Source organism: Crotalus tigris, unplaced genomic scaffold (assembly GCF_016545835.1).
Source record: "Crotalus tigris isolate CLP2741 ecotype Arizona unplaced genomic scaffold, ASM1654583v1 scf7180000018563.1161478300:1536566, whole genome shotgun sequence".
Classification (NCBI taxonomy): Eukaryota; Metazoa; Chordata; class Lepidosauria; order Squamata; family Viperidae; genus Crotalus; species Crotalus tigris.
In genome coordinates, this window is record NW_024097077.1 from 496,187 (window position 1) to 516,405 (window position 20,219).

Genomic DNA, 20,219 nt, shown 5'->3' on the forward strand with positions numbered 1-20,219 from the left:
AATACAGCTTTCCATGTTGTCATATAATAAGAATAAGGAGAAGGAGGAGAGAAGAAGAAGAAGAAGAAGAAGAAGAAGAAGAAGAAGAAGAAGAAGAAGAAGAAGAAGAAGAAGAAGAAGAAGAAGAAGAAGAAGAAGAAGAAGAAGAAGAAGAAGAAGAAGAAGAAGAAGAAGAAGAAGAAGAAGAAGAAGAGGAGGAGGAGGAGGAGGAGGAGGAGGAGGAGGAGGAGGAGGAGGAGGAGGAGGAGGAGGAGGAGGAGGAGGAGGAGGAGGAGGAGGAGGTGGTGGTAGTGATAGTGATAGTGATAGTGGTAGTAGTTGGAAGGGACTTTGAGGTAGGTTGTTCCACTGATTAATTGTTCTCCCTGTCAGGAAATTTCTCCTTAGTTCTATATTGCTTCTCTCTTTGGTTAGTTTCCATCTGTTGCTTCTTGTCCTGCCTTCAGGATATATAAGCAGCCATTAATAGCAAAGGACAGAGAGTAAAGATGTTGCTGTTACCGTAAGAAGAAATCTGTGCAGATAAAGTGAAGGCAAAACATATCTATACGGAATCTGATTGTACAAGAATCAACCATAAGTTGAGGGCAGATCTTTAGATCACTGGATCCAATCCTCTTTTCCTCTCCCAATTCTATTAAGGTTTTGTTGAAGGAAAAATCATCAGGACCCGTTCCAAGCTGGGAGTAAATAAAATGGAGACTGCTTAGGAAAGAAGGTTCCAGTTTGTTGATGAGCAGAACCAGCAGCAGCCTGCAGTTCTGGGACAGTGGACCAAATGGAGTTGAGAATGGATGGATCTTTATAGGGCTCTGAGACTTTGAACTGGAACTGTTTCTGGATTGTGAAGTGAGGTGGGCTTTTGTGTCTTTTGCTAGTCTGAAGGGGGTGTAGGATTAATCCTATTGTGCCCTGTGCTTAGATTTTTTTGGTGGGGGGATGTAAATTCTTAATCCCATCAGCTGTGGAGGACTGAAGGCGTTCTGCTTATGACTGGTGTGCCCAATGGTGGGATTCAAATAGGTGAACCACCGGTTCTCTGTGTGGATGCTGCTTACGGAAGTCCATTCTGGGTCTGGGCAACAAAAAATTAGCTACCAGTTCTGCCAAAAGGGTTGCAAACCGGCTGAATCCCCCCACTGGGTGTGCCCCAAAGCTGCGTTTCTAAAGAGTTTTCTGAGTTTCTGCTTGGGGCAGGGGCTGGTTTCTGCCTTTTAAGATTTTTCCCCATTATTCCTTTGGGGAAATATATTGTTCTGCCTTTTTTTAATATCCCCCCTCCCCCAAATATTTCCTTCTCTAGGAGAATGGATGGGTGCCGACTTTCTGTAGTTTGATGGTTTGTTTGCATTAGGAAGATCCAAAAGATTTTTTTATATATATATATCCTGCCCCCTCTTTTGGCACGGCTGCCTAGCACCATCACTGGCAGAGCAAAACCGTTTGCGAGGATTTTCTTTGTCTTCGTCAGAACCATTTGGGTTAAAAATCTCCGCTGCCACCCAAGTGAGTCAACATTTGTCACCAGATCACACTGGATCCAGGCTTCCGGAGGCAGTCCTGTTGATTTTAGCTCTGCTGAACTGCATTAACTACACAGGGAGAAGATGGAAGCAGATATTTCTACCATCCTTCTCGCTAACCAGATCCATTCAAAGTCAACAAATAAGTATTCCAAAGTTGACTTTACAGTAAAATGTGTGACTTATTTGGAAGAGTGGCTTCCCCTATTCAATATTTGATTTTTCATTACTTTATTTTCAGTAGCGCTTCCTTAGTCACACAAGGGCCCTGGATTCCTCATCACTACCTCCTCTGTTCTGTTTTGGGGGAATAATCCATGTGGCTTTCCAGACTGAGGGCTCCTGGTGGTAGCATCAAATGACACAACAGCTGCCTGAGCTTCTCCTCCTTCACAGATTTTCTGTGGTAAGAAAAAAAAAGGTAGAACAACTGGTGGGAAAACAGGGGACGCTTAAAAAAGGAAGATGAGGTTATCTGGAGTCCCCATAAAATTCCACAAAGAGGGCAGGGCAACGGGGCTGATCCAGAACACGTGGAGCCCTAATGCAACAGCAGGCCTTAAAGCCGACAAACAGACCTTGGTTAACATTGAAGAAGGATTCCTTCAGAGGACGAGGAGAACCCATTTCTTCCCTAAGTCTATAGCAACATCACCCTTCATCTTAGTTTTTAGCTTTTCTATTGAATTCCTCCTCCTCCTCCTCCACCACCTCCTCCTCTTCTTCGTTGTCTAGATCAAAGTTTAAACTGCCATAATGAAACCATCTTCTTGGCTCTGTCGTTGGCCAAAAATAACTCATTCTCACTCCATCTTTCTGGTAGTAGCTGACATAACAGCAGATGGACCCAGTTCTGTGGTCTCTCCTCCTCCTCCTTCTCCTCTCATTACCATGTGCTCTAGAGAAATAGCCCTTTGACCTGACAAATTGATCAGGCCCCATCCATCCTACAGGAGAATCCTGCTAAGGAGAATGACCTCTTCACCCCTATCTACCCATTAGCTAATACAGAGATAAGTTAGCCTAGAAGTGAACCAGGGCCCCTAACACCCCCCCCCCACCCCAGCCTGACTCTCTCCCTAAATTACAGGTTAGGAGAGACAAGAAGGCTAGCGAGCTGAGATAAGACTTTGCATCATCAAGCAATAGCCCATCTCTGTGTAATGCATATGATGAATACAGATGTTTTGTAATAACGTGATGCTGAAACATTTTTCATTCATTCACTATTCCATAGCATCACACTGCCTGGACTCTTACAGTTTTTGTAAACCTCTCAGCCCATCTACCCATTAACAAGTTGTTATTCTGTGTTCCAAGAATTCTCCAGCCAGTAAGCCAGTAACTTTTGGGGCACACTGTCTGTCTTCCACAACCAGCAAATGAATTCTGTCTTCCCAAACACATGAATAACATAAAGTCAATTCAGGATGTGGGCAATGTTTTCTCGATTTGTCACTCGGGTGAGAAGAATCAAAGAAAGATCACAAATGTGAACAGTAACTATAAGTTGAGGACTACCTGTATTTCAGCCAGTGTCGTGAGTGGCCACAGAGTCCTTCCATAAGAGATTCCATGGACAGGAGCTTTATTTCTGCAAATCCAGGGATCCTACATTCTCTTAGAACAGGGGTCTTCAAACCTGGCCACTTTAAGACTTGGGGACTTCAACTCCCAGAAAAGTGGCCAGGTTTGAAGACCTCTGTCTTAGAAGCTAGAATGTTGCTCCATCCTCCAGATTGTGTGATGGATTCCAGGGTCTTCCGGAAAGAAACCATCAGCAATGGCTTCATTACATGGGCAAAAGTCCACCTGATCTGGCTAGAAAACAGTTAGAAATATTTTTAAAATCTAACTGCCCCTCTGGTGGCGTCACTCTTCAATTGCTTTGTTCCACCTCTGCCTGATGTTGCCCTTCCTGATGGCCCTTCAACAGTTCAACGAAATTGGGAAAGGATAAGGATTAGAAGACATCAAAAATAGAGGGTAAATATTTCTACTTACCTCTTTGCCCTTGACACCCCCTCTCCCAAAAAGGAGAGTGGGCTGAAGAGGGTCTCTCTCTTGCCTCCCCCCTACCCCCCCCCCAAAAAAAGTCAGATTTCTCAGGCCCTTTTTCGATGGCGTGAAAAACATGCAAAGAAGCTTTGGCAAGGACGCCAGAAGCCGAAATTGTTTCTGAGTTGAGTGACGGAGGGATTGCACAGTCCTCTCCACACAGGCACTTATGTTGGTGCATGTGTTTTATGTTTATGGATCTGCAAAATAAATAAACAGGATTTGTTTTAAGTCTTTCCAGCCTCTGATGGGTCTTGCCCCATCCACCTGTTGAGAGGTTTCTACAGTAGGATAATAAACAGGCCGCAGAAGCAGCTTCAGCTGTTAGACATGGAAAATAAAACCAATCTTTGTGAAGAACAGGGGATCCCCTCCCCATCCCGGCCCGCTGGCCGAGTGAAATCCAATCCCTGGCATTGTCCCACACACATACACTCCCGTTTTGGCATCCGGAACTCGCCACCAAAATGTGGGACATGCTAGGCCCGTTTTTTATCTGAGAGTTAGCAGGGACACGGAGGAGTCCACCTCATAATAATAATAATAATAATAATAGTAATAGTAGTAGTAGTAGTAAGGTTGGAAGGAACCTTGGAGGTCATCTAGTCCAACCCCCTGCTCAGGCAGGAAACCCTACACCATTTCGGACAAATGGCTGTCCAGCCTCTTCTTAAAAACTTCCAGTGTTGGAGCATTCACCGCTTCTGGAGGCAGGTTGTTCCACTGGTTAATTGTCCTGACTGTCAGGAAGTTTCTCCTTAGTTCTAGGTTGCTTCTCTCCTTGATCAGTTTCCATCCGTTGCTTCTTGTCCTACCTTCAGGCACTTTGGAGAATAGCTTGACTCCCTCTTCTTTGGGGCAGCCCCTGAGAGATTGGAAGACTGCTATCTGGTCTCCCCTCGTCCTTCTCTTCATTAAACTAGACATACCCAATTCCAGCAGCCGTTCCTTATATGTTTTAGCCTCCCCCTGATCATCTTTGTTGCTCTTCTCTGTACTCTTTCTAGAGTCTCAACATCTTTTTACATGGTGGTGACCAAAACTGGCTGCAGTATTCCAAGTGTGGCCTTCTCAAGGCCTTGTAAAGTGGTATTAATACTTCACGTGATCTTGATTCTGTCCCTCTGTTAATGCAGCCTAGCACTGTGTTGGCCTTTTTGGCAGCTGCAGCACACGGCTGGCTCCTATTTAGGTGATTGTCTACTAGGACTCTACTAGGCAACTAACTTGGTTAATGGCAGTCGTCCTCAACGTAGGAACAAAATGTTTGTTGCTAAGTGAGACGGTTGTTACGTGAGTTTGGCCCCATTTTACAGCCTTTCTTGCAAGCGTTAAGAGAATCACTGCAGGTGTTAAGTTAGTAACACGGTTGTTAAGTGGATCCCCATTGACTTCACTTGTCAGAAGATCGCGAAAGGGGATCACATGATCCCAGGACTCTGCAACCGGTTAAATACGAATTGGTTGCCAAGCATCTAAATTTTGACCACGAGCATGCTGCAACGGTCGTAAGCTGGAAAAACGGTCCATTTTTTCAGTGCAGTTGTAACTTGGAACAGTCATTAAACTAAGGGATGTAAATTGAGGATTACCTGCAGACTCATTTCCTCACCAGTACAGCAGACAGAGAGGTCTGCCCTCCAGGATGAAATTCCCCAAGTTTTATGTTAAATATTGAAAACCAGACAATAGGTTGCTGAGAAAATATTAAGGATTTGTGATTATAAAATATTGAAAAGAAATTCCCCAATCATGTATTGACTCTGTTGCAACATTCCTGAATGTGCAAAATTGAGAGCAACGTCTGTAAGACGACAGTCGGAAAAGTCAAGGTTGTGTCCTAAAGTGTCAGGTTTTCAACTTGGCTGTTTTGCCCCTCTGCCAACTCTCCCGGTGACCTGGGACCTGAGCAGCGTGGGAATATTGCTGCTATTATTCTGGGATGCGAGAACAAAGAAGAAATTAAAAGTATTCCACGCTAGTATTCCACATTTGGAATCCTGCATCCAGTTTCAGTCACCACGATGTAAAAAAGATGTTGAGACTCTGGAAACAGTGCAGAGAAGAGCAACGAAGAGGATCAGGGGACTGCAGGCCAAAACATATAAGGAACGGCTGCTGGAATTGGGTATGTCTAGTTTAAGGAAGAGAAGGACAAGGGGGGACATGATAGCAGTCTTCTAGTATCTTAGGGGCTGCCCCAAAGAAGAGGGAGTCAAGCTATTCTCCAAAGCACCTGAAGGCAGGACAAGAAGCAACGGATGGAAACTCACCAAGGAGAGAAGCAACCTGGAACTAAGGAGAAACTTCCTGACAGTTAGAACAATTATAGCAATTATAAAGGTGGAACAACCTGCCTCCAGAAGTTCAAACTGATTCAAACTTATAGCCATGTGATTCTCTTAACAACTGTTGGATTCCCTTAGCAATCACAGTGACTCATTTAACAACTCACATAAATGTAATTGAAAAATGGAGTCCAGTCACTGTTCTCCTCCAGGGAATCAAGGGGGCAGGTCAGTATGGAAAGTCCTTGACGTACCACCACAATGGAAGCTGGGATTTTGGTGATGAGTCCAGCCATGTAGTGACTGGACTTATAACCAAAATTCCAGATTCTTGTAAATTGAGGACTGCCTGTACTGACCTGCCACTTTGGGCCCCCGGCGGAGAATCATTGACCTGGAAGAAGCTCGCGCCTGGTGGAAATCTCACCCTTGCCTGACAAAAGTTCTTGTCTGTGGCTGTCCTTGCAGGGGTCTCTCCAGAAGAGGGTCAAAAAAGGCAAGATGGCGGCCGGAATGGTCCAAGCGAAGCTCCCCTCTGTCTCATCTGGGCCACGAGCTGAGCTTTGATCACTCTGTGGTGGTCTCCGCCTTGGCTTTTGTGACCCCACCTTCTGATGAACACCTGTTCCCCAAGAGTTACAAAGCCCTTGGGCCCCAACAGCCAGAAGGACAACTGCCCAGAGCACATGTGCTGCGTCGCCCGCCGAAGCACACCGAGGCGTTTCAGAGGCCTGAAAAGACATTTGCTGCGACAACTGGAACCGTTCAAAAGAGGCGTCACGTGCTTGACACGGCATTCCCCAACGATGCTGACTTTTCAGAAGCCTTGCTTGGGTTTTTTTGCTTTTTTATGGTGGTGCTTCTGCAGAAGCTAGAGGAAGGAGGAAGAGAAAAGAGGAGGGGGAGGAGGAGGAAGAGGAGGAGGGCTGTGGGGTCCTGGCTGCTCTCAGAGCTTGCTTGTTTTCAGATCTTTCATTAACCTTAACTAGATAACATCCTCAGTGCTAGAAGGGAGTGGGGTTTGTGGAATGATGGAGGGGGAGGGGGAAGAGAAGGAAGAAGAGAAGGAGGGGGAGAGGAGGAGGAGGAAGAAGAGGGTAAGAGAAGGAGGAGGAGGAAGAAGAAGAGGGTAAGGAGGAGAAGGAGGCGGGGGGAAGAGGAGGAGGAAGAAGAGAAGGAGGAGGAGGAGTGGGAGACGAAGAGGAAGAGAAGGAGGGAGAAGAGGGGGAGGGGGAGAAGAGGAAGGAGAAGGAGGGTAAGAGGAGAAGGGGGAGGGGGGAAGAGGAGGAGGAAGAAGAGAAGGAGGAAGAGGAGGAGGAGTGGGAGACGAGGAAGAGGAAGAGGAGGAGGAGAAAGAGGAGGAGGGAGAAGAGGGGGAGAAGAGGAAGGAGAAGGAGGGTAAGAGGAGAAGGAGGAGGGGAAGAGCAGGAGGGAGAGGAGGAGGAAGAGAAGGAGAAGGAGGGGGAGAAGAGGAGGAGGAAGAAGAGGGTAAGAGAAGGAGAAGGAAGAAGAAGAAGAGGAAAAGGAGGGTAAGGAGGAGAAGGAGGAGGGGGGAAGAGACGAAGAGAAGGAGGAGGAGGAGGAGGAGGAGTGGGAGACAAGGAAGAGAAAGAGGAGGAAGAAGAAGAGGAGAAGGAGGAGAAGAAGAGGAGGAGGAGGAGGTTGAGTAACCAACCTGCTGATTAAGAGCCATCAGCAGATCAACTTCTGTGGGGGGAGAAAGCGGATCAAGGCTGGAGCCAGAGCTACACAACTAGCAATTTCTGTGTCTACACTCAGAACCCTACACTACTCCCATTTAGCAAATGAATGCTGGGGGGGGAGGGGGGATGAAATTGATTGCAAAGCTTTGAAAATGCCCCCGTAGCCAAACCTCTCCGACCTCCTCGCTGCTCACAGACTCCGAAAACGGAGTCGATGTCCGCAGGCCTTAAAAGCTGCCCAAGCTGAGAAACCTTGGATTAGACCAGGATGCTAATAAAGGCTTGTTTTGCTGTGGAAAGAAGAAGCCAGGAACCTGGTGGTCTCCTTTCTACACCTGGCGGCCGAGGAAGGCAGCGTCACCCTCTCGCTGTGACTTAGAGGAGTTGTCTCCGTGGCTGAGCCACAAAATAATTTCCTCGCCCGCGGATTTCTGAGGGAAAGCGTTCAACGGATCTGCCTTCTCTCCGCCTGTTTGTTCTTTTCCCGTAAGAGGCTTCCACGGCCCCTGATCTCATTGTGTGCGTGTGGTTTTTTTAGAAAAGCAAAAGCCACAAGTTAAAAATTAAACGCAAAACAACAACAACAAAGCCTGGCTGAAACCCAAGAAAGAGAGGAAACGTAAAAATCAATGGAGCTATTCTTATTTTGCCCTCTCTGGCTCTTGAACTTACCGGAATACTGTGGAGAATAATATAATACAGTAGGATATTGTCGTAAAGTCGGTCGCAGCTTTGTACAAGCGGCGTGTCTTTCCTTCATTCCTTCTGCTTTGCTCTTCCCACATTGGCTGATATTTTTCAACCTGATGTGGTTCCCTCACAGACCGATAGTCCTCAACTTACAGCTGCCACTGAGCCCAAACTTTCTGTCACTAAGCAAGGCAGTTCTTAAGCGAGTCATGCCCCATTTTATTACCTTTTTTTTTTTTGCAATGTTGGTTAAACGAATCATTGCAGTTGTTAAATGGATCATGGTTATCAAGAAAATCTGGCTTTGCCCCCCATCCTAAAAAACACAGCGGTCGCCAAACACCCCAATTTTAATCATGTGTAACTGTGGGGACACTGGAACAGTCGTAAGGCTGAGTGACAGTCATAAATCTTTTTTTTTCAGTGCCGTTGTCATTTTGAAGGGTAACTAAACAAATCGTTGTAAGTGGAAGAGTATATGTAGTAAATATTGAGACTGGACAATCACCTGTCTGAGATGGTCAGTGTTTCCCAAACTTGACAATTTTAAGGCATGTGGACTTCAACTCCCAGAATTCCACATCCAGCAATGCTGGCTGTGGAATTCTGGGAGTTGAAGTCCACATGCCTTAAAATTGTCAAGTTTGGGAAACACTGGTCTAGGGCAGTGATGGCGAACCTTTTAGAGACCGAGTGCCCAAACTGCAACCCAAAACCCACTTATGTACCGTCGGGTGCTGGGTGGGTGTGGCCTATTGGGTGGGCATGGCCCATTGGGTGGGCGTGGCTTCAATGGTAACGGCAGACTGGGTGGGACTAAAAAGTTCAATCGATCAATTCCAACTTTGCGAGATCTTTTTTTTCCCCCAGAAGTTGAAATTGATTGATTGAACCTTTTTTTTGTTTTGTTTTCCACATGGCAGTGGAGGCCTAAAGCGAAAAAGTTTTATAAAACTCAGCTGAAGGCCTAGGACTGGGGCGATGGTGCACGTGCCCACAGAGAGGGCTCTGCGTGCCACCTCTGGCACCCGTGCCATAGGAGATCCTCCTGCTTGAGCAGGGGGCTGGACTAGAAGACCTCCAAGGCCCCTCCCAGTTCTGTTCTATTCTAAATTCCTTTCGCGGTTTTCATGGCCTGCCTCAATCTGCAGACTTCGAGAGTCCTACAAGTGCAGAAATGCACAACGGAACGACAGATGTAGAATGATAGCAGGGGTGACATAAGAGCAGAGTTCCAATATTCGAGGGGCTGCCACGAAGAAGAGGGGGGGGGCAGCCTATTTTCCTAAGTACCAGAAGGCAAGACGAGAAAAAAAAATGGATGGAAACTAATCAAGGAGAGAAGCAACCTGGAATTAAGGAGAAACTTTCTCACTGTGAGAACAATCAACCAGTGGAACAGCTTGCCACCAGAAGTTGTGGATGCTCCAACGCTGGAGGCTTTTAAGGAGAGACTGGACAGCCACTTGTCTGGATTGGTATAGGCCACGGGTAGGCAACCTTGGCTCTTTTGTGACTCATGGCCCTCAATTACTAGAATTCCTGAGCCAGCTTGGCTGGCTCAGGAATTCTGGGAGTTGAAGTCCACGAGTCATAAAAGAGCCAAGGTTCCCCACCCCTGGTTATAGGCCCTCTCCCTTGAGCAGGGGGTTAGACTAGAAGACCTCCAAGATCTCTTCCAGCTCTGTTATTATTCTGCTAAAGGCAAACCCCAGTGCTCTGCATCTTGACCCCTGATTTTCTTCTTCTGCCATGTTTCCTTCAGAGCCTTTCTGAGTGTCCGAAAAAATTCCTTTTCTGGAACGCTCCTGCTTCTCCTCTACCACCAGTGTTCCCTGCACTTAGGACGCAAGCTGAAGAAAATAAACAGCAAAAGAAGTTCCTTTTCGGGAATTAAATTACAGTCCTTTTGAACCCCACCCTTTCCCTCTCCCCGTAGACCAAGCCGACGACGCTGAGCTTTGCTGAAGCCGTTTTCATCTTTCCAAACACAAATATGTTTATTTTTTCAAAACTCTGAAAATAAACAGTTTGGCCGTGCAGTTGGAGAGCTTCCAACTTCTGTGTTGGTAGGGACCCGCTTCTGCAGATGCAGCCATGCAAACATCTGCTCTTGATGTTGACTTTCCTAGCAACCACGAGATTCGGTTAAAGACCAGAATGGCTTGCTTTACAATCATTATGTAAAAACATCCCTTTAAATAAAGTCTAATTCTTCTGTTCCGGCAATAGTTCCATCATCATACAGAGAAGAGCAATAAAGATGATCAGGGGAACGGAGGCTAAAATATATAAGGAACGGTTGCTGGAATTGGGTATGTCTAGTTTAATGAAAAGAAGGAAGGACGAGGGGGGACATGATAGCAGTGCTCTAGTATCTCAGGGGCTGCCCCAAAGAAGAGGGAGTCAAGCTATTCTCCAAGGCACCTGAAGACAGGACAAGAAGCAACGGAGAGAAGCAATCTAGAACTAAGGAGAAACTTCCTGACAGTCAGAACAATTAACCAGTGGAACAACCTGCCTCCAGAAGCGGTGAATGCTCCAACACTGGAAGTTTTTAAGAAGAGACTGGACAGCCATTTGTCCGAAATGGTATAGAATTACCTGCCTGAGCAGGGGGCTGGACTTGATGACCTCCAAGGTCCCTTCCAACTTTACTACTACTACTACTACTACTACTATTATTATTATTGTTATTATTATTATTATCTTAGACTCGTACCATCAAAAGGATATTTTATAGCTTTCCTTAACTTTGGTTTTGTGACCCTCCAGATCGTGTCAACTGAAGTGGGTAAAAAAAAATCTTATAAACAAATCAATATTGCAGTTAGCAAATAATACCAGTGAACAATACATGAGGTCACCGGTATTTTGTGACCTGGATCTGCAATAGAAAATCATTTCCTTGGAACAAATAAAACATTTAAAAAGGCAGATAAACTTGCAACATTCTACGTCCGCCTATTTTCCTTGATAAGTAGAGTTTGTCAGTATTGCTGTGTGGATTCATTGCCATTATTTTTCTGGTCTTCCTCTCCAGGTCCAATATTCCAATTACTGTATATTCATTTATTTCATAATAAATGTATTATTTATAGGTGAATTTCAGCTCCCAGGAATTCTCCAGCTAGCATACGCTGGCTGAGGAATTCTGGGAGTTGAAGTCCACAAGTCATAAAAGGGCCAAGTTGGAAGTCCCTGGATTAGAGGATGCTAATAAATGATTATTTTGCTGTGAAAAGAAGACGCCAAAACCTGGTTGTTCAAAGTTACAGTGGCACTGAAAACAGTGACCATTTTTATGACCATTTTTCACACTTACGACTTGCCGTATTCCCGTGATCACGTGATCAAAATTCAGACGCTTAACAACTGATTTATATTTATGACCGTCACCGTGTCCTGGGGTCATGTGGTCCCCTTTGGCGACCTTTTGCTGTATTTAGTTCAGCTCCAGGGGGGGTGAAGGAAATGAAATATTTATCTTTCCATATTCACTCCGTTGCCCAGATATCAAACCAAGGTGAGGCAGGTGGAAAAGAGAGATAAAGTTTGTGAGAATGGGAGTTGCTGTGCAGATGACTTTTGTTTTTATGTTGGACTGGGAATTTATGGGTTATTAGCATTTGATACATTTATGTCTTCTTTTCAAAAGGCATTTCGACTCACGAGGGAACTTAAACCATTCTTACAGAGCAAAAACAGAATACAATCAAATGTTATTTTACTGTAAACTAAAATATTGCAAAGTAAAATCCAGCGATAGTTTACATTTTCCTGTGCAACAAATCAAATCACTCCAGATTAGAATATTCATGGTGCTGGGGAAATGATCATCTTATTTTCTGGATCAGTTCTCGTGCAGACCTGTTGGACGAATAGAATAGAATAGAATAGAATAGAATAGAATAGAATAGAATAGAATAGAATAGAAGCTGGAAGGGACAATTGGAGGTCTTCTAGTCCAGCCCCCTGCTCAAGCAGGAGAGCCTATACCATCTCAGACAAGTGACTGTCCAGTCTCTTCTTAAAAACCTGAAGTTCACCTTCGCTTCTGTCTATATAGTATGTATTTCACAAATGAAGGCAAATATACAGTTTAATGAGAGGGGGAAAAAATGAATTTCAACAACTGCAGAATCGGGCTGCAGCGTAACAAAATTAACAAAAGTGAAGGGGGGGGGGGTCTGAATACTTTCTGAACAGACTACACGTGTCCCAGGATAATGTTGCAAAATCCAATTCTGAGTCGGTCATCAAATTTCTGGACCCCATGTGATTTTACGCAATGATGCACAAATAGAATTATTATTTAATCGAATTTATCAAATTTAATCAAATGAGAGCCAGTTTGGTCTAGGGCAGGGGCAGCCAACCTTGGCTCTTTTATGACTCGTGGACTTCAACTCCCAGAATTCCTCAGCCAGCATAGCTGGCTCAGGAATTCTGGGAGTTGAAGTCCACGAGTCATAAAAGAGCCAAGTTGCCTACCCCTGGTCTAGAGGTTAAGGCATCAGACTAGAAAATGGGAGACCTGGCTGGCTGAGGAATTCTGGGAGTTGAAGTCCACAAGTCTTAAAGTTGCCAAGGTTGAAGACCCCTGTTCTAGTCCTACTTTAACCATGAAAGCCAGCTGGGTAACTTTCGGCCGGTCCCTGTCTCTTGGCCCAACCCACCTCACAGGGTTATCGTTGGGAAAATAGGATAAGGAAGGAACATTAGGCATATGCACCACCTTAACCCGTTTATAAAAATAAAAGGGTGAGATATAAACAAACAAACAAGTGAACATTTTAATCGATTAAAGCCTACGGTTTGACCAATTCATTTTGCACTTGTCTACATAGCCAGGGGCAGAAAGGTAGACTGTATATTCAACTGGAGCTGCTCTTAGATAAATACAGAATGATTAAGTTGATGGCAGCCCTTTCCTTTAAAGAGAAACGTATGTATGGGGAGGGGTCTACCTCTATCTCTTGTGCACATGAACGGTTCTTCATGGGAAAAAATGTTCATTTTTAAACTTTTTCCCCTTTCTTTGCCCCCCGCCCCCCGCAAAGAGATACCTTTGCAATGGCTGATGGGGGGGGGGAGGAAACATGATTCTTGCGTGTGTGAATTGAAACAGGAAAGGTAGATGGAAACCAAAACAAGTGGAACTGTGTTTTTTTTTTTAATAAAAAAAAAATCCTGTTCCTGTGATCCAGGTCACCAGAGCCCTCTTAACACCTAACCTAAGAATGGGTGGGCCTCTTTTGGAGAAAGGAACGCAGAGCCGGGAAACGATGGCCAGTCCCAGATAAGTTTGGTGGAAGGAAAATAAACAAGAGCTAATGGGAAACTCAAACGAGATTATCCCATGGGCCAAAGGCTGGGTTTCCCTCCTCCCTCTCTCCCCACTTCTGTGTGACTCTGTGGGTCAGAGAAGCAAATCCTTCGTGGCCATCCACATGGAAAGGAATTGTGGAAACTGGATCTCCGTAGCATAATATTTGAAGGCCCTCCCTGATGTCTTCTTTGGTCAATTCTAGTGTTTTGTTTACGTGATAGCATCAGGTCAAGGCTACCTTAGTCAACTGCTCCATTCCTTCCATTGGCCAACAAGATGTCTCTGGGGAGCTTTTTAATGAGAAATAAAAATAGCCCATTTCCCACGGTTGGGCCCCTGCAAAGAATATTTGGAGGGGGGCTTGCCCTATCCTAGAAACACAACTGAATCTTCAAAACATTATTATTATTGTATTATTAATAAAACTGTTGCTGCAGTGTGAAAGCCTAGAGAGAGGTGTGTTGTAGGTACTTGTTTAGTTCATTGTAATTCATTCATTCATCCTTTCTCTCCAAGTCAGGGGTTTTCAAACTTGGCCCTTTGATGACGTGTGGACTTCAACTCCCAGAATTCCTCAGCCAGGGACGCGTGCCTAGCTGAGGAATTCTGGGAGTTGAGGTCCACACGTCATCAAAGGGCCAAGTTTGAAGACCTCCTGCTCCAAGCCCTCAAGTATTCCATCCTCCATTTTTCCTTATAGCAATTGTCATAAAAAACAAGAAAAAGGTTAAGGAAAGGATTGGTCCATTAGCGGGGGAAGAAGGTGACAAGCAAAAGGGAGATCTCGTCGCAGGATGGAAGCAGTTCCTAGTAAGGCTGCTTTTTGCAATTGACTGATGGCAAATTTGTCAATGCCGAAGGTGTCCAAGTGGTGCTCCAGTTGTTTTGGGATTGTTGTTGTTGTTGTTGTTACTACTATTAGTAATATTATGAATCATCACACAGTCAGCCAGATGTTCAGACTGGATATGGCATTTTGTCTACCTATCAAGTCCTTACCCAGGACCTGGGATAGGCAGAAATGGATGTCTGATGGTATTACAGATCTCGTCGCAGGATGGAAGCAGTTCCTAGTAAGGCCGCCTTTTCCAATTGACTGATGGCGAATTTGTCAATGCCGAAGATGTCCAAGTGGTGCTCCAGTTGTTTTGGGATTGTTGTTGTTACTACTATTATTATTATTATGAATCATCGCACAGTCAGCCAGATGTTCAGACTGGATTTGGCATTTTGTCTACCTATCGAGTCCTTACCCAGGACCTGGGATAGGCAGATGTGGATGTTTGATGGTATTACAGGTATCGTCGCAGGATGGAAGCAGTTCCTAGTAAAGCCACCTTTTGCAATTGACTAATGGTGAATTTGTCAATGCCATTACTATTATTATTATTATTATTATTACTACTACTACTACTATTACTATTATTACTATTACTATTATTTCTACCCAGAGAATTACCAAAAAACTATTTAATGAGTTAGAGATCAGGACTGAAGGTTGAAAGGTTTACATTAGAAGCATTTATTCCAGATTCAAGGGCCTGCCAAGATATCCTACCATAACTGATATTTGCAAAGGCTTTCCTTTTAAAAAAAAAAAAAGTGATAGCATCTGAAGAAAAAATCCTTGCGATGTCAGGGCTCAGCCTTGGGTCTCCCTGCTTTAAATTCTCCCTGCTCTCACAGCTGTGTAAGCATCCGAGACCCCCGGGACCAGGGCCGTGCCAGGAAAAGACGCCTCCGAGGTCCCAGCCTTGACCTCTGCCCAGGATCGGTGAGGCCTCCAAGTTCTCACAGGGGGATTCCTGCTATGGGAAATAATAATAGAGTTGGAAGGGACCTTGGAGGTCATCTAGTCCAACCCCCTGCTCAGGCAGGAAACCCTAGACCATTTCAGACAAATGGCTGTCCAGTCTCTTCTTAAAAACTTCCAGTGTTGGAGCATTCACAGCCTCTGGAGGCAGGTTGTTCCACGGGTTAATTGTTCTCATTGTCTTGAAATTTCTCCTTAGTTCTACGTTGCTTTTCTCCTGGATTACTTTCCATTCGCTATTCACCATTCACCATTGAATTATAACTAGTATAACCATTCACCATTCACTATAACTATTCAATGTTATAACAGCACTGAAAACAGTAATGACGGTCCTCATATTTACGACCGTCACAGCTTCCCCACGATCACGTGATCAAAAATGGGCCACTTGGCAACCAGCGTGTATTTGTGATGGCTGCAACATCCCAGGATTGTTTGATCACCATTTACAACCTTCCTTTCACATTTTATGTTATCAATGAATAAAACTAATACTAAAAAAAGCAAAGGCGGGGACAGTGTTAAAAATGTGCAGGACTTCAACTGTTCAGTTAGAGATACCATCTTGCTATTTTTGAACCCCCTCCCACAAGATTTCCTGGTTTTGTGCCAAAGTAAGTATTCTTACTTTTTTTGGCAGGACTTTCATTTTACCCCTTTGCAAAAAAAAAAAAAAATCTTAAAAATCCCAGGTTTTATCATGACTTTGATATTGCTGGAAAATGCACGGTGGGGAGGCGGGGGGGGGGGCTTTTTCCAATGTGACAATGAACGCCTAACACTCCATGTCAGAAAATATGAATAGTATTTCCTATTGTTTCAATGTTTGTCTGGGATTACAATTAATTGAAATGTTCATTTGACTGGATCTGTAAGAGAAACGAGCTCCCAGATATAATAATGAAAATATTTCTGTGGTTCACAAATTTGTACCAGAATAACCGCCTGGTTTTTAATGGACTGGTTGTATTTAAGCTATCACAATCCAAAAGCTCAGTGGAAAAGCTGTTATGTTGTTGGAAATGTGATCCAGTTGGCTGTTATTTCTTGTCTGAAATCCATTCCATAAAACAGGGATGGGGACCCGTGGCCCTTGTGGACTTCAACTCCCAGAATTTCTCAGCCAACCTGGCTGGCTCAGGAATTCTGGAAATTGGAGTCCACAAGTCATAAAAGGGCCCTGGTTCCCCATCCCTGCCATAAAACAATTCCTGGTTTGAAGGATGATTGACATATGCCTCAATCGGCAAAGTAACAGACCGTGTGCCTTCTGCTTTCCCAACAGGTCATCCAGATTGACCAAAAATTACATGACATCATGGATGCTCTCCAGACTCAGCTTGGAAAGACGTCACGGGGACAGGCTGCCTCTTCAACCGTGAACCAGCATCTGAACCAGGAAATGTAAACTCATCTGAACCGTCTTTGCTTCCTCTTCCCATTTCATAAGTTACCAGAGTTGAGGTTGACTTCCCAATGGCATCACCAAGAAGACCGTGATGAAGCCTGCCCAGCTATCACTCAGTTTAAGCCACGTTCCTTCCTTACATTTGCTCTGTGCATGATGAGGTAGAACAACAAGTTGGAGAAGAACTGTGAGGATCACCAAAGGCTTTCTTTCTGCCAGCTCTAAGACTGAATCGGTTCGGTGTCCTGGGATGAATTCTTGGACGGGGAAGCCTCTAGAGCAGTGTTTCCCAAACTTGACAATTTTAAGGCATGTGGACTTCAACTCCCAGAATTCCACAGCCAGCGTTGCTGGCTGTGGAATTCTGGGAGTTGAAGTCCACATGCCTTAAAATTGTCAAGTTTGGAAAACACTGCTCTAGAGGACCATCACCTCCTCTGGATGCTACTTCTAAGGAGGGAAGCGCCCTCCGATTCATGCTGATAGGGGCGTTATAGGCATCCGAGCAAGGTGCCTACTGCCTTAGCTCATCGTTTCAGACTGACAGAAGGTAACTTTGATATTAGAATTAGAATAAAAGAGTTGGAAGGGACCCTGGAGGTCAGTTAATCCAACCCCCTGCCCAAGCAGGAGTCTTTACACCGTTTTTGACAGATGGGCAGTCCAGTCTCTTCTTAAAAGCTTCCAGTGATGGAGCACCCACAACATCTGAAGGCAACTTCTGTTCCATTGGTTGATTGTCCTCACTGTCAGGAAATTCCTCCTTAGTTCCAGGTTGCTTCTCTCCTTGGTTAGTTTTCATCCTTTATTCCTTGTCTGCCTTTCAAATGCTTTGGAAAATAGGTTGACCCCCTCTTCTTTGTGGCAGCCCCTCAAATATTGGAAGACTGCTATCATGTCTCCCCTAATATATAATTCTCATGTTTCCCCTGATATAATTACCACATGCCATTCATAGGTTTTCTGAAGTCCTCAACATATTTTTTTAATTTTTTTGCTTCCGTAATATGGATTGAAGCATTCTTAGGATTAAGAATCGTAAGTGCTTCTAGCACACACATAAGCACACACACAAATCATCAAAGGCAAGGAAAGAACTTGTACAAATATTTAATCTTTACCAAGGTACCCTTTTCCTTCCTTCCATAATTGTGAGTGTTTCTTCACGTTTAATACACATACTCTATATACTTCCTTTCCCGTTAATACACAAATAAATTGTTTTTCTAAAAAAAACAAAACAATAGCAACAAAGTGGTGCAAACAAAAGAAATAGGAATATTGATCTTCTGTTTCCCTATTACAAAGATATTTTTAAATACATATGCTGTCTGTTAACAATGATAAGTAATACATAATGTTGTAGGATCCAGTCTGAGTCAGTCTCTCGACCAGACTAAACGTCTGATTCCGATGACCGATTCAGATTGGATCCTGCAGCGTTATCCTGGGACACGTATATTGGCCTTCGTGATAAATAATCCATATCTAATAGAACTTTTTTTTACAAAGGAAAAGTTTTCAAAAGAGTGTGGGATATTCCATGTACAGCTGTTTAATGGCATTTTTTTGTTTATTTTTTGTTTGCTTGTTTGTTTTACTTAAGTAGGTCATTTTTGTGGACAGCCCAGCCCTGCTCTGTGTCCATCAGAGGAATTATTTATCCCCAAGAAATCTTGCAAGGCAGCTAAGCAATCTCTTCTCCTCTTAGGGCTGTTTGTAGGGACTTTGAAACCGAGGAGAAAGACAGGCCATCCGAACACATTTTTATAGCTGAGAGTCCGTGTAAAGTTAATTCAGAAGACAAGTGTGCAAAACCTGTGCCTTTGTTTCAGCCGGCTTTTCTCTCTTCTGCATCCCGTGGGTTCCTTACACAATGGACTCACACAATTGTTCGACTTCACGCGGTCTCCCAGAATCGCTGGTTCTGTCGACATTTCAAAAGGAGCACCCACAAAAGCAGTGTGGGTGTGGTGTTTGCTTGTTTTAGAATTGTGCATCAGAGACAAATGCTGACAACAATCTGGTTCAAGTTCATAATGTTTATAGCGTTGGCCACTTAAGCTAACTGCATATCATGTTCACCAATAAATCAGCAGTTTCGTTCAGATTTAAATGGGGAAGAATCATTGTGCAATGCAGACACTGAGCATCAGTACATATCGCTTATCCGGCAATCGTGACACTCAGCTTAGCTTTTCCATCCTACTTTGCTCCTACCAGAACAGGATCTCGGCCCACATAGGTTAATGGGAGCTGCACATTTGAGATGATGTTACCTTGACCGTTCATGAGCATTCAGTTTTTTATGCACTCAAACAAGCCTCCCTCTTTATGACTATGCAGTTCCTATTCAGGGTAGAATCAGGGCGACTGGATGGAGCTGAGCGTTTACTAGCCAGATGCCCTTCCTGATCCCTGTGCAGGGTTCACAGCAGATATTTTTTTTCTTTGCACTCTGATAAACATCTGCTGCTACCTAGGATTGAACTCTCAACCTTCCTAGTGGGAGGCAAGCGTCTCCACCATTAGGCCACCAGGCCACTCTTCTTTTTGTATGCATTTTAATGCATTCAACATTGACTTAAATCATAATTAATAGTTAAGGAGGGAGGGAGGGAGGGAGGGAGGGAGGGAGGGAAGGAAGGAAGGAAGGAAGGAAGGAAGGGTGTTTTGAAACAAGAGACCAGAACTGAGAACCATAGAATCATACATAGACAGGGAGACAGACAGACAGATATAAATAGATAGAAAGATGATAGAGAGACAGACAGATGTTTTGCAATAGCGACTTGAGCTTAACGCCCCTAGTTGGGGGGGCTGCAAGGCAAAAGAGATAGTAAAAAGTAGAACTGCAGTATAGCAGTTAAAATGCCAAGGTGTAGTCAATCAGACTGGTCTGTCTGAAAAACGTCCTGTATATACTCCCTTGACTCGGATGGCAAAGAGGGGAGGAGAGCCGGTGGCTTGGTGGTTAAATCACTGCCTAGTATGTAAACTTCCCAGGTTCGAATCCCATAAAGGGTGTGGCTAACTGATGAGAGCAGAATGAGCTGGAAATGGCCATATTAGTCTCCCAACTTAATTCTTTAGATAGATAGATAGATAGATAGATAGATAGATAGATAGATAGATAGATAGATAGATAGATAGATAGATAGATAGATAGATGATAGATAGATAGATAGATAGATGATTAGCTAGAGATAGACATGATTTATATATACAGAGAAACATATGACAAATGAGATGATATAGATAGAAGAGCGAGAGAGAAAAAAGATTGGTTCGATTAACACAAGGTGTATCAGCTACAGACTTGAACATGGCTTGAGGGACCCAGCCTGGCGTCATCATAAGCAGCCATTGGGGTCCAACAATTACTCCCCTTACAGTGAAAT

General features: G+C 44.2%; 1 protein-coding gene across 1 annotated transcript in view; it reads left to right on the forward strand.

The window, feature by feature from the left end:
• The window catches only part of LOC120313054 (potassium voltage-gated channel subfamily KQT member 1-like), a 137,394-nt gene extending 120,272 nt beyond the window's left edge, over positions 1 to 17,122 (forward strand). Inside the window, exon 16 of the mRNA XM_039354558.1 lies at positions 16,696 to 17,122. Coding sequence (XP_039210492.1) covers positions 16,696 to 16,818 — 123 coding nt within the window. The 3' untranslated portion in view covers positions 16,819 to 17,122. The remainder of the gene's footprint in view (positions 1 to 16,695) is intronic.
• Positions 17,123 to 20,219: the final 3,097 nt, after the last annotated feature.